Below are 14,105 nucleotides of genomic sequence, written 5' to 3'. Positions count from 1 at the left end.
TGTCTGTGTTCAAGTTTGATCCCTTCAGGCTTAGTGCTTTTCTCCTTCCACCTTGGAAGTTGGTGAATTTGTTTCTAGATAACCTGGTTAGCAAGTGCATTTTTAGCTAACTGTAACATTAAATATTTAAATTTTTTGAATTTTAAAAGGATTTAAAAATGCTCTTGTCATGTATAATTGTACAATTAAACAAATTACAAGAAGATATGTTAAAAGTCGATATCTATGAAGTTGTCTTAGGCTAAAATTAACTATGGGAATCATTTATGTCAAGTTGTAAACATGCTTATTTTTTTCCAGTAAAGGTAAAATGAGAGTCTGTTGGAATTGACTAATTTTTGAAACTGCAGTTTCCAACAAAACAGCACTGTCATATCCCAACAATGCTTATGGCTTTAAAAAAATACTCTCTTACCAAGTAGTTGTACAGTAGTACAAGTATAAATAAGAACACTTAACTAATACAACATATTTTCCTTCCCTCTTGCACTCATACACTGTTCTCAAAAGGGTAACTTCATTTTGCTCCTTACCTTGTGCGTGTTAAGCAAGAGTCACTTCATCTTGCTGCAGACACTAAGCGAAGGAGGAGATGTGGCTGATGCGCCCGTTTGTTTCAGTCTTTGAGGCTGGTGCTGTAGTGCGACAGCTAGTCGGTCTTAATAAAGAACGTGAAACACAGTTTTCTGTCATTTTCTAGTTGAATTCAGCTATTGTTCAGAGGTGCTCAGCAGAAAGTAATTTGAGCACATATCAAATGTCACTGGTGTGAATTTTAGTCAGTGTCATGTCAGCAGTAAGTAGGAAATTAACCTTTTGGGCTTGAATTATAAAATCGATCTATGTTCATTTAGTAAAAAACGCACTTTCACTGCTTACAAAGGAATCCTTTTCTTCTGTAACTACATGGAATAGCCATCAATCACTATCACTTAGCATTAAAGGATGAAGGCTTGCTAAGCATCGTGTGTAATCCATCTTAATATGGCGTGTGATAATTATAGCAGAGTTTAAGGTGTGATAATGATTCATCCCCACAGATATATAAATCATACTTTGTATACCCTCCTCTCACATCATGTCTGTTCAACTACATTTAATTTGATAAAGCACAATTAGGTCTCTCTGATATATTGTCAGTGTTGAACTTGTTAAGATTAGCATGAAGGGGATTGGGTTTTTAGCTCCTACTCCTTACAAACAGAGTTATCAGCTCATGTTTGGAGAGCAGCCTGCTTGACAGAGTGATCTCATTGTGAGCCGCCGTGAATGATAAGAGTGTAAGCTCAACTGCTTTAGAGACCTCTGGTTCATTTGTGACATGGATATGCTTTCAGTCAATGTTTGTTTGTTATTGCAGGATCAATATTGACAACGCTTGATTATGGCAGTGCTGAAGCAACTAGATTAGTTGCATTATCTCCTTGTAATTCTATTCTAAATACATTCATAAAATCAGATTTTTTTTTCCTTTAGTCTGAGGATGTAATTTAATTGCATTGGTTTGTTCTGCTGAAACTGCAAAAATTGAAATCACCTTCACTTTTAAGCTGTTGTTCATGCATCGAAATGCCATGTATCACCTTTAAAGCAAATTGTGTAACGTCACCACCTGGTGTGAAAATATAACAAGTCACAGTGAATCTGTGAGGATGATAAATAAGCTGTACAGTCCATAAGAACAAAGACATCTTTTGTAGGCTCAGTTCACACTAGCTTTTGACTGAAAGGCAGGTTAAAATCTCCCATCACTCAGATTTTGCACACAGGCATAAACTGTGACCTTTTTTATGTCACCCTACAGTTTGACAGGATTAGATTTAAGACATGTTATGCACAGTATGTTGTCATATGTAGACTTTGTCATCAGGCTTTGTAAAAAAATGTCTGTAGGCCACAATCCAGGCTGTGTTGCTCTTCCAGATCTGTGCCACTTCTTGCCTCTTTCAGTGGCTTTTCACAGTGAAACACCTGCTTAGTTGCATGATTGAAGTCAAAACCTTTGATTGTTTGGCCATAAAAAACCTCTGGCCTCTCCTGGTTGCATTTTATTTCTGTTTATTGCAAGCTATGCTATTCTTTAGAGAGGATTTTGTAAAAGGTATATGATACCTTACTGATTTATTCAATGTGCTTTCTGCAAACACCTTTAAAGCGCTAAGCTGGCACTTAGGGTACTTACCTATTATATACTGTACATAAGGAAAACTGAAGTGCTATAGCTGCAACGTTGTTCTGAATAAATAAACACACAGGAAATACTCTTGTGTGCAGACCCAGAGCCAGTGACAGGAGACATGGAGTCAGCCATGGCTGTGGAGCTCAACCCCTGGGTGGAATATGAATTTAGAGTGGTGGCCACCAATGCAATTGGGACCGGAGATCCTAGTGCACCTTCGAGAGGAGTTAGAACTAAAGAAGCAGGTAATACAGATTTTGACAGACATCAGCTGTAAGAGCACAATTATATTTATTATAGTCAATTCAAATCCAGTTGATAACTTATTGCTGTTGGAGAGCTTAGCTGTTGCCCCCATATGCCACTTCAGAACCATGTTGTATTCCCACTGTTTATGTACTCTATTTTAATTGGGGAGGACGTTGAAAGTAAGCTGCTTGTGTGAATTTCAACAAGTCTAGTGTTTCTGTAAAAGCAGCCAGGCTTTTAAAGCCCTGAGGCAACAACACAGCAGAATATAGCATTTACGGTGAGCAAAAATTCACTGTGCTGCTTCACTAACTGCTCATTTTCCGTCTACAAAATGCAATAATTATAAAGGTCAGTGGTCATTTCAAAGTGGCTTATTTAATCTGTCCCATCTCTTCAGCGTAATTAACAGACTAATTGCTGTATCTACACACAGTTGTAGTAATCCATCCCAAAGTTACAATACGTGATCTAAATGTCAACAAATAGGTTCCAGTTCAAAACACAGCACTGGAAACCTACAATAGCCCTCACTTTGATTGACATGTTTCAGTGAAGGCATAGCCACCAAATAAGGTAGTTTTTGCTGTTTTCTGATGCTTTGACTATAGTTTAAAAAAAGGAGATTTTGTAGTCAGTGTTAACCTCTCTGTTTTCCACAGTCCCATCAGTGGCACCATCAAACGTTAGTGGAGGAAATGGGCGCAGACATGAACTGGTCATCTCGTGGGAGGTAGGTTTTCTGTCCAATTCACTCAAGTTTGACAATGTGCAAAAAAACGATTGAATTAAATGTGTTAAAGGCAAATCCCTTAAATTAAAAATAATACTTCTCACGAGCACAAGATCCAAACATTGGAATTCCTCTGAGACCGTATAATGATTAGTAGATATAGCATATAAATAACATATAGAAGAGTTTTTCTTTGAAATTCAAGATGCTAAATATATAAACATACTCTTGTTTTTACAGAATCTTATAAAAAAGCTTGTCAATGTCTTGAGGCCAGATTGAAGATAGAAGAAGAAGGAATAATGACTGCAATAATCAGTGCAAGTCAAAGTTACCCTGATGATAAATGTAACCCCAAAAGGATTTAGAAATATTAATACCGTTTTTATTATCTTATCTCCGAGTTTACTTTTATTCTCTGGATTCATAAAATAGTGTCTCTCGTTCTCTCCTGTGACCCTGTAAAACAAAGCAGTGCCTCTGGTAGTGGAAACCCACATGCATAAAGGCACATCATGATGATTATTTTTAGGATCATTTACATGAGTAAACATAAGAAGACATCTATAGCCTGTAAATATTCATCATTTAACTTGAGGAAGTATTACTCACTAGGATTAAAAATGTGATAATGGGACTCTGTGTAAGGAAATTTATCATCGCCTAGACGCGTCTGAAACAGCACGATGAGAATCAGTAATGTAATCCGAGAGTAAAAACGAGCCCACTGCAAGAAGGTTTATTGTAAACATCAGTACTGAAACTACATTTCTGACTTTATTCACTGTTTAACAGTGACTACTATGAAGAAGAAAAAATGCATATCATCTAATAATCATGTAGATGTTGCCATCACATGAGCTGCATGTGCTGCTCATCCTAAAAAACTTCACTTCCTGGGAATACTTGTCAGACATTATTAAGGAGGATAAAGCATGGTTGATGGATGACGGTAGTCCTTGTGGTTCTAAGCTTGAAGGAAATGGTCTGATAGTTTCACGATACACAGATGATTGCATTCGTTTCCAGTCAGTTGCATTCACTTGAGGTGAGATGCGATGACTAGCTGCAGTAATGCTCGGTGTGTTTTTAGGGACTTGCATTTGATTGTCATGCTATTCCCAGAACCATCAGCGTGAGATCTAATTAACACATAGACAAAAGTTTCAGCAGCTCGAAAAAATAAAATGAAATCTTAGAGAAGTTGTGACTTTTGTATAGAACAAATTAATAGCACCTGTGATTACACTATCCTGCTAATACAAGGTTTTACATTTCCTTTTGTAAGAACCAAGTTTGGGATACAGCACTGTGCAAAAGTGGAGAGTCACCTCTCATTTCTTTATATTTTCCTTGGAAAAATTGGAAATGTGCTAACGTACATGGATATGTTGTTTTTGCTACAGAATGTGTAGACACAGAACTGGTTTATCGTTTGAGTCAGTTGACTTTTCTGTGGTTGAATATATAAGGTCATATAACACAACATAGGTCAGTGCTTAACCAAAAAAGTAAAGCATTCCTCTTAAAATGTTCAGATACAAGGACTGGGCCTAAAAAGGATGGAAAAAGCAGCCAATGTCCAAAGAAAAACTTTGAAAGTAAAAACCACTTAACTTTACAAGAAATTCCGGCTTCTTGGAAGCAAAATGGTAACAAGATGAGGGGTGACTCAGCTTTATCACAGTACTGTAGGTATCAGAGAAAACTGTAGTGAAAATGTAGTGCACAAATATACCTCATTAGACATTTTCTACTCACTTAAAACTTCCACAATTAAAATGTCTGTAGACAGTGTGCAAAGGCCATAGTTCATAAACAGCAGGGCTCTATTTACATGTTGGCATAAGTTGGAGGATGAACTTGAAAACAATGAGGTTACTTCATCAGTTCTAGCTGTTTGTGACTTCAGGAGACAACTCAATAATGAGTTGATAGAGTGGATACAGTGGCCAACTACCAAGAATGGTGTCAAAAATGAGTGTGTTTTGCCCACAATCAAGGCTTACCTGCTGAGAGCGCAAGGGTCGAGTTCACATAAGTTTTTATGGTTTCCTTTTGTGAAATACAAAGCTCCTGAAACCTGAATTATTCATTCGTTGTTCATCTGTCCACTTTCAGCACATCACAAAAATAACACATACAGTTTCTTGTCATGGCATTGTTGCTTTTATTGGCCCACTACACCTTCTGTGTGTACACGTTATACAGTTTCTAACAAGCAGTGTTTCCCAATGTCAAGCCACAAATACAGGCATTCACTCCAAAAGTTATTAATCAAACACCTGACGGTTGCAAAATACCCAAACCTGTTTTTTTATGTTCACCAACCTTTTCATTTTGATTAATTATTCTACTGTAAGTAATCGGCCGTGTTCTTGACAGATTGTTACGGGTTCGCACATGAAGTCTCTTGAAAAAATGTAGATCCGTTAAAAATTATTTCTCCACTGATAATTTCCTCAAAACAAACCATTCATGTCAGTTTCCCCCGTGTGTTTCCATTCACAACACCGGGTAACCAGGGAAAACAGCTGCACACTCCATCTTCTTCTGAACATGTCTGGCCACAGTAACACCTGGAGGTGTGCAGTTCTAATTACAGTCCAGGTGTATATATAGTCTGTATGCTTGATTGCAGTGATGTTTTGGAAAAAATGTTAAAATTTTCCTAAAATGAAGAAAATAAATTTTGATAACCCTAAGTTATATATTTTTTTTTATATAAGAATACACTTTTATTTCTACTTCCATTCTACATGTGGCACTACAGTGGGAATGATTTGCAAAGCAAATAAAATTGTGCACTGTTGCATAGAGAAGACATGACTGTAAGATGATCTAATTTTTTATTGAGCACCAGAAACAAAGAGGTAAACCACATTTAACTATACTGGCCATGACACAAGCTGTAGCACTACAGAATTCTTTCTCATCAGCTGTGTCAGGTGTAGGTGGTCAAAAGCAGACCAAAGTGCACTTTTCACACCCTAAACTCAAAAGTTCTTGAAGCTTGGGCCCTCGGTGTGTTGCTGATTGAAAAGAATTTCTTTACTTCTTTGTTACTGTAACTTACTGCAGCTGTCATTTCCAACAAACACAGCAGTCTGCACCACATACTGGAAAGTTCCTCAGCTGTAGAAACAAAGATAAAATAACCCAGGTGGTGATGCACTGAACTCCAAGGCAGCACTGACCCTTTTGTTAGGAAAGGCAAGGGAGATGCACATTATCTCCCTTGCCTTTCCTAGGGGGGTATATCACATAGGATGCCATGTGAGTTGTGAGGGGCTCAGGTGAACATTCATCATTAGGGCAAAGTGACCTTTTTCCATTTTAGACACAGAGACGTGGGAGACCCATCTGCTGTGATATACTGGATGATTTTCTCTGACTTTCATTGAATTTATACTCAGATATGGAAAGTCATTGGTCCACTGGGACAGAACAGTTTTCCTCAGGACCAACCGTTGAACTGGCTGTTGTACAAAGGCAGAACATACACGAGATAACAGACTAAACATCTGTCTACAGTCATTTCCAGCACATGTGCAGGTTGTGGTTATAAATGGCTCTGCATTTCAACACGTATACATGATGTGTTGGGAGCTGTGGCGATATTACCAGGGAGATAAAAACTACAAGCTTGTTATTGAGAATGGCCGAGCTTTAGCTCAAGATCATAGCTCATTGCATTTTAAACAAGGTTCTAATTTAGTATATTGAAATCTGCTTAAACATCCCGCATCTTAAAATTAGAGGGCACAACTTGGTGATAATTGCAAAAATTGCTGACATGGTTCAAAGACGGCCAGCTGGGCCGTTTACTACACAGAGCTACATCAGCCTGGCAAGTGATTAAGATGTACTGAATTTAAAATTTGGTCCCACCAGAGAGGCGCAGTAAAGATTAACCTTGACTCTCAGCGTCATTCTCTCTAAATCCGGAGGTGTTTATGAAAATCTGTTTGTAATCTCAAGCTACAATAGTTGTAGAAAATATAATAAGTTTCACAACAAGTAAGCGGGATATTAGCATGAACCATTTCCAAGTGGACAGCCTGGCTCTCAGCCAGATTCAGGGCAATGCAGCTACTGAATTGCTATGAGCAGAACTGAGAATTTGCAATTGAGATCAGTTGAAGGATACATTAACAGGGGACCAGTGAACAGATGTAGAGGCAACTGACAGTTATTCTTGTAGTTATTAAGTATGGGAGCCCAACTGCCACTGGGAAGATAACCTTCACATCAGGAGATGTGCACCTCCATGGCACATTATGGGGGATAATGTCCGTTCCAGATGGGATGCTGTTTGGTGGTAGACCATTTCCTATTTATAACTCAAGAGTGTCATTAGCTTGGCTAGTATAGCACAATGACATCCATCTTATAAATAACATAGCGCCCCACGTTGAGGGACGCTTAAAGCTCATAAAATAACGATTGATGCTTGGTACGACACAAATGCCTAATAAAGAGCCCTTATGAGCCATGCGTGAATTTAAATAATTATAAACAACAATTTCTTGCTCACGATTCTCCTCATAAGGTTTATAGCTGTGACTTTCGCTCACGCACATCCATGATCTGAAGAATTAGTTTCTTCCACGAGTGGCTCAGCATAAAAGTGAGAGCGAACATTATTCAGTCTCCTCATTTGTTTTCATTCACGCATTTTTTCCAGTCAGATCAAGTCAGTTGTGAAGTAGTGAGCCTACAACAGTGAAAAATTAAAGTGCTTCTTCAAGAATTATATTTTCTCTCTGCCAATTTTGAGGTACAAGAATTGGTCACCCATCAGGAAGTGTGTCAGTTTTCGAGAGAATCGCAGCACAATGCTGAGACACTTCACTTTGATACAGTAGCCTCCTTCTGGTTCTTGGCATTTTAAGTAGTTTTAGCTCTACCCTATTTATTCTTGCTTCTGCTAAATGCTTTTGGAAATAAATCAAGACTCTGTCAGTGATCAATGGAGATGGATATTAGAGGAGACGGAGCAGGAATGTTAGCCCTTTTTGGCAGTCAGGGCATGTGAGCGCATGGCAGTTCCGCCTTTCCAATCATCTGTGGAAAGTTGTCAGAGCCTGGACAGCCATGGTGGGCAGGGTTATTAAGCAGGATGAATGACTAAACAGTCTCTGCAGCTTCATTCAGCCATCTCATTAGAGGCGACTGCGAGAGACTGCTTTTACACTTGTAGCCAAAGGGAGGACCATTAGTGATGCCTCCATAGTCCCCATCACTGAGCCTTAAGACTTACCTCAGTTCAAACTGTGTCCACACTTATCTGTGACTATCTCACATCCCAAAGTCTTTCTGAACTTAACTAGCTAATTTGTTCACGCTGTTTTGTAAAGACCTGTGTTCCTTGGCATCTCTTTCGAATCATTGCCAGCCGTGAGAATAATTTTGATGGAAGCTAATTCATTTCCACTGATCATCCCTGTAATTAGGCAGTCACGGTGATTTGGTCATTGTCGAATGAAATGTGAACTACATCTCTATTCCCGCGCAATCCCCCTACAGACTAGACAGCTAATGTGGGTGATACCTTCAGGGGACTGTATCACTCTGAAGCTTATGCAAATCAACACATTACAGCAAATGCTGCATACTCTTTGCCAAAAACAGGTGTACAGGTGTTTGTCATTTGTTAAATTTAGCCAAAGATTTCATCCCTGCAGCTCATATTTTAATTAGATTCTAGCTCACTTAATAAATTGGCACTTGATTTGATTAAGTAGAGAGCAGCTGTGGAAGACACTTCCCAGTTTCACCACTACAGGAAAACCACAGATAATCACTGGAAACTGGTGTCCCCAAAATCCTCCTGTCAGACATGGAAAGATAAATAGCTACATAATGGGCACAACTGAGCCAGATATGATTTGTTTCCATTGCTCAAGACTGACTGCATCTTTATTAATACTGGCAGACAGTTGCAGTAAATGGGTAGGAAATTGAAAGCTGGTTAAACGGGATTACCGCAGAGGAAAAACTTCAATGAGATCCTTGCTTTCACTGATGAAGCTGTCCAGATTGGAAATTGTGCAAATGATGCACTTTCAGTCAAAGAGTTTAAGTGCTGCTGAGCTGCTTTTGTATTCTTATACCAGTGAAATACACTCCATGGTGACTGATTCTCCTCTTTCTGTGTTTTCAGCCTGTATCTGAGGAGTTCCAAAATGGTGAGGGTTTTGGGTATATTGTTGCATTTCGTGCCAACGGGACACGAGGGTGGAAGGAGAAGATGGTGACTTCCGCAGACTCTACGATGTACAAATACAGGGACGAGACCTTCCCTCCTCTTACCCCCTTTGAAGTGAAGGTTGGTGTGTACAACAATAAGGGAGATGGGCCATTTAGCAAAGTTGTCATCATCCACTCTGCTGAGGGGGGTAAGTTAATATTCATGGTTGTATGAATTTTAAAGGCAGAGGGGGAGTTGTTGTCTCCATTAGATCTTCACTGTTTTGACTTGTTTTACAGAGCCAAGGGAAGCGCCGTCTGATGTGAAAGCTTACGGCATTTCTTCCTCAGAAATTAGAGTGACTTGGAAATCGCCCACGCCTGGTCCTGGAAAACCAAGAGGATATGAGGTTTGTATAAATTATGTCTGTGATTGTTTCTTTGCACACTTGTGGTATGTGACATTTTGTAAAACGTTCGCCTTCTTGCATTTTTCCGTCCTTAATTTCTATTAACAGGTCAGCTACTGGAAGGACATGGAGCTGGAGGAGTCAGGAAAAAAACAACAAACTGTAAAAAATGAGACATCGATGGTCTTGACAGGATTAGAGGGGAACAGTGTGTATGCCATTACAGTAAAAGGCTTCAACAGCATTGGCCAAGGTCCTGCCAGTACTGCTGTCACAGCCAAGACCAGGAAACCTCGTGAGTACAGCACTGACACTAATCTCATAATACTATATATGGAATACAGGCTACTTGTTAAGTTTGCTTGCCTGTAGAAAGTGTAGTAATTGACCTAGTTGGCTGAAGCTCTCTTTTAAAGTCTTTTTGAATTTGGACTTTGGGTGTTGTGTTATATCCATAGCTCCTGCTCAGCCACCAGCCAACCTTCACTGGCTTCAGGAGGGCAACAACGTGTCTTTAAGCTGGGACCCAGTGAAGGCAAAAGACAATGAGTCTGATGTCATCGGGTACATGGTAATGATCCATCCTTATATTGTTCAGTTAAAAAAAATCCAGTAAACTGTTAATGCAGGGAGGAAAAGTTCCCATTCAAAGTATTCTATCCTTGATTTTGCTAAAGATTGATCTCAAACTCTCCTTGTCTCCACATGAGTAGCCGTATTTATAGTTTTTACACTGTGACAAATAATTATTTGATGCCCTGCTGAATGCGTATGTTTGCTAACTTACAAAGAAATAAACAGTCTTTAATGTTTATGGTAGTTTCATTTTAATGGAGAGAGACGGGATATCAACAAAAACAGAAAAACACATTACATAAAAGTTGAATAATTATTAGGATCAAATAATTATTTCCCCGACTGTATCTTAGAGAAATAATACCTTTCGAAAAGATTGAAAAATGACCTATGATCCACAACTAAATAAATGCAATAGGTATTATAAGAGTTTCTAATGTGTAATGAATTAACCATTACCTTCAGCAGGGTTTACATTCAAACTGCTACTTTCTAATAAAAACTGGCTTGCAGCATTTCTACTGACCTAGTCTTGTAACAAATAAGAATATATCTGCAAATACACTTAGCTTATTTGACCATTTTTTCTTTCATAGGGGTCTGAATGCACTTTTAGTGTGATATATGAAAAAAAAGTGAAGTAAACCTTCAATGTGCATATGTAATGCAGGTGTTACTGAAACAGGAGGGCAGAGGCCACAACCAGGTGACAAGAACCATTAACCCTTCAACCATGCTCTCACTGCCAGAGGGAGGCACTTATGTCATCGAGGTGCGGGCGCTCAGTGAAGGGGGAGAGGGAGCCGTCAGCTCCCAAGTTCGACTTGTCACTTCCTCTGGTAAGTTGGAAGCTGGTTAGTTGCCTCTCTTCTCACTCACATTACATGACCTCTGAAATCCAATTTCTATGCACAAGCTGTTTTCTCTTTGTAGCAATCTTATGTCCTGCCCTTAATTTAGTCACCACAGCTGTTCAGCGGGCCAAGTTTTCTTTGGCTAATACTGTTTTAATTACCTCGCCCACACAAACCTTCCTACTCCTGCACAGCCAATTAACTTCTAAGCAACAGAATGAACCGAAACTTTGCAGTGTTATGTGTGACCAGCCAGATTTTAAAGGCAGTTGCAGTTTTCCTCTTTGTCTCTATATTCCACTACTCATTTTCCATCGCTCAGGAAAAAGATTATTTCCACGCAGCTACACACTCCCAATATATAGACCACTATATTGAATACATAATTTAGCATTAAAAAAGAATTCATCTTTGTATTGACTCTCCTCTCACCCACTTGCTTTCCTTAGGTGTCCGAGCAAAAAGCAACCAGTGCTCAGTGCACTGCCTGCCACGGAGCCTAACATGGACTGCAATCCTCCTGGTTCTTCTGGTGCCTTCAGCTTCCTGGTGAGGCCACGGTGGGGTCCTCACTTTCATGAAGGGAGCCACCAGTCTTCTGCTCCCTTTTTCTCTCTGACTGCCTGCTTGCTTTGGCCTTACCCATCTCAAAGGGCCTGAGGTGTGCTGAAGGGGTTTGATTCTGCCAGTTCACATGCAGCTCTTCAGAGTCCCTCCTTTTCAATCCACAGTTTTCTTTGAGGCCCCGGACATTTGAGTTGCGCCATTCTTTCCAACATCACAATAGTGTTGTACTGTAGTGTACATTATGTGGAAAGATTTGTTTAATCACTTAATTTAACATTATGTGTTCCTCTCAGTGACTGGCATCTAACCACTTCCAGACGGCTCCTACAGCTCCGGGGCTCTACAGAGCATGAACAATTCCTTGAAAGCTGCTGTGGTAGTAATACAGGGATCAGCCGACCTGTTTCTTTTCATTACTTATCTGCATCAATTTACCCCTTGGCTGCCTAACAAGCAATGCAGCAGAGGCTCAGTAGAGATAAGTGCATTGTTTTCTTATTCACACATTGAGGAGAAAAACGTTTTTTTATGGAACCAAGAATCTTACTATTTCCAGACTTGCTTTTTGTACATTGTGTTACCTTTAGAGAAAAACAGTGGTGTGTGTCAGCTATGTCAAACTCTGTTTTTTGGTAGCAATTAAGCAATGCTTGGTGATACAGTTTGTTAACTGTTGGATGTATGGAAGTAGGAAACAGTGGTTTGGGTACATGCTGTACCCAAACACATTAATAGACAAAGATAACTCTGTACGGACTCCTGGTGTCAGTACAAATAAATGTGATGTATATTTTTTAAATGATTGTTTTTGGAATTTCTGACTTTCAGAAAAGAATGTCTGTTCGTATAGGTGTGTATGCGTGTGTGTCCGTGAAATAACTCAAATAACCACTAGCTACACCCAAGGTATCCAGAAAACCATCTCTGAACACAGAAACAACACAAAAGGTCGAACATTGAAGCAGACGGACTACAACATCAGGTGCTGGTCTTGCCAGCTGAAAACAGAAAAACCAAAACTGGACAACAAAAGATTTAAAGATTTTGTGTGGTCTGTTAAGTCTTGATTGGCATTCATCCCATCGTTGCCTCTGTCTGCTCGAGTATTGTTGCTGACCATTGGTTGCACTATACTCATCTTCTGATGACTGCTTCCATCAGGACAACAGGCCATTCATTCACATATTTAAGCTAAAACTCAAATCATATAGAATCTCGCTGAGCTATCACACAGGTTTGCATTTTAAGGAGTCTTGGCCATGTGTCATGTAAGATATGGGTAGATTAAATTTCACATGCATGGCATTAGAGGCCACAAAACTTTGTGTGATAAAAGACACTCTGCAGAGCCAAATAGGACAGCATCAAGAGTATCTCTCCTTCCTCCTGGGCTTCTCTCTTGCCTTGTCTGCAGTAAAAGCTTATCTTACAGGGCAGAAATCCAAATGAATTTGCCTCAAGTGTAATTAATGTTAGTATGGAGATCTATAGTCCTAAAGCCTTCTTGCCTGAACCGACCTTTTGCTGCCTCTAGCTCTGTGGACTCTATTACAGAGTCAGAGTAACCTGGCTCACCCGCGCAGGTTCAGACAAGGGTGCTGGCTCAACCACAAGAGATACGACCACACAGCAGAACAGAGGACGAACACTGCTCCGAGCAGTGTCTATCCCATAGATACTCTTCTTTCGGACCTCTCTGTTTTGGTTACGTTCAAAAGGGGAGGATGGTGAGAGTGGTCTCCTCTTTCTAACTTGTACATCATTTTTGTCTGTAGTGCTAAACATTAAGCTGTTTAATGTCGATGGAGGGGTTTTGTGGTGCTTTTAGCCTGTTCAATGATGTCGGCTCAAACACATGCCTCCACACAAGTGCTAATGTACCGACCTTTAATTATTCATGCAGCACCTGACTGTGTTGGCGCATCTGATTTATGATAATGGATTATGTATCCAGCAAGGGGACCCATTTTGTTCAGAGAGCCAGAAGCTATAGTGTCAGCAATTAAAACATGAACTCCCCCTAGGTTAATGTCAGTGTGTGTGTGCATGCATGTGGATGTGCGCAGGATATACTGGGCTTTTTAGTAATCTACAGTATATTCAATGGTATTGGGTCTAATGCATATTGCTAGAGATTAACAGAGCAATAGTTTTGCTGTTTTTGATGACACTACTTGTAGTTACATTTTGTATGTTAAAAATAGGCTGCTATTACTGTAGCATTTGAATATTTTTAATGACTTGGCCATAGAAATAGACATAAAAATATTACTGTAGGTACATTTTTCTAATGTGTCTGTAGCCTGGCCTACCTGTCTGTAGTGTGACTAAAGGAGTCACACTAC

General features: G+C 39.6%; 1 protein-coding gene across 6 annotated transcripts in view; it reads left to right on the top strand.

Moving 5' to 3' along the window:
• cntn5 (contactin 5) overlaps positions 1 to 12,559 on the top strand; it is a 107,587-nt gene extending 95,028 nt beyond the window's left edge. For all 6 annotated transcript variants that reach the window (XM_005455075.4, XM_005455079.4, XM_013274400.3 and 3 more), the window contains 8 exons: positions 2,275 to 2,424; positions 3,091 to 3,161; positions 9,328 to 9,562; positions 9,654 to 9,763; positions 9,872 to 10,058; positions 10,222 to 10,334; positions 11,010 to 11,178; positions 11,643 to 12,559. In XM_005455075.4, the coding sequence (XP_005455132.1) occupies positions 2,275 to 2,424; positions 3,091 to 3,161; positions 9,328 to 9,562; positions 9,654 to 9,763; positions 9,872 to 10,058; positions 10,222 to 10,334; positions 11,010 to 11,178; positions 11,643 to 11,746 (1,139 nt within the window). In that variant the 3' untranslated portion in view covers positions 11,747 to 12,559. The remainder of the gene's footprint in view (positions 1 to 2,274; positions 2,425 to 3,090; positions 3,162 to 9,327; positions 9,563 to 9,653; positions 9,764 to 9,871; positions 10,059 to 10,221; positions 10,335 to 11,009; positions 11,179 to 11,642) is intronic.
• Positions 12,560 to 14,105: the final 1,546 nt, after the last annotated feature.

Source organism: Oreochromis niloticus, linkage group LG14, assembly GCF_001858045.2.
Source record: "Oreochromis niloticus isolate F11D_XX linkage group LG14, O_niloticus_UMD_NMBU, whole genome shotgun sequence".
Lineage (NCBI taxonomy): Eukaryota > Metazoa > Chordata > Actinopteri > Cichliformes > Cichlidae > Oreochromis > Oreochromis niloticus.
Note: the sequence above shows the minus strand (reverse complement) of the source record. Positions and strands in the feature narration are given on the sequence as shown.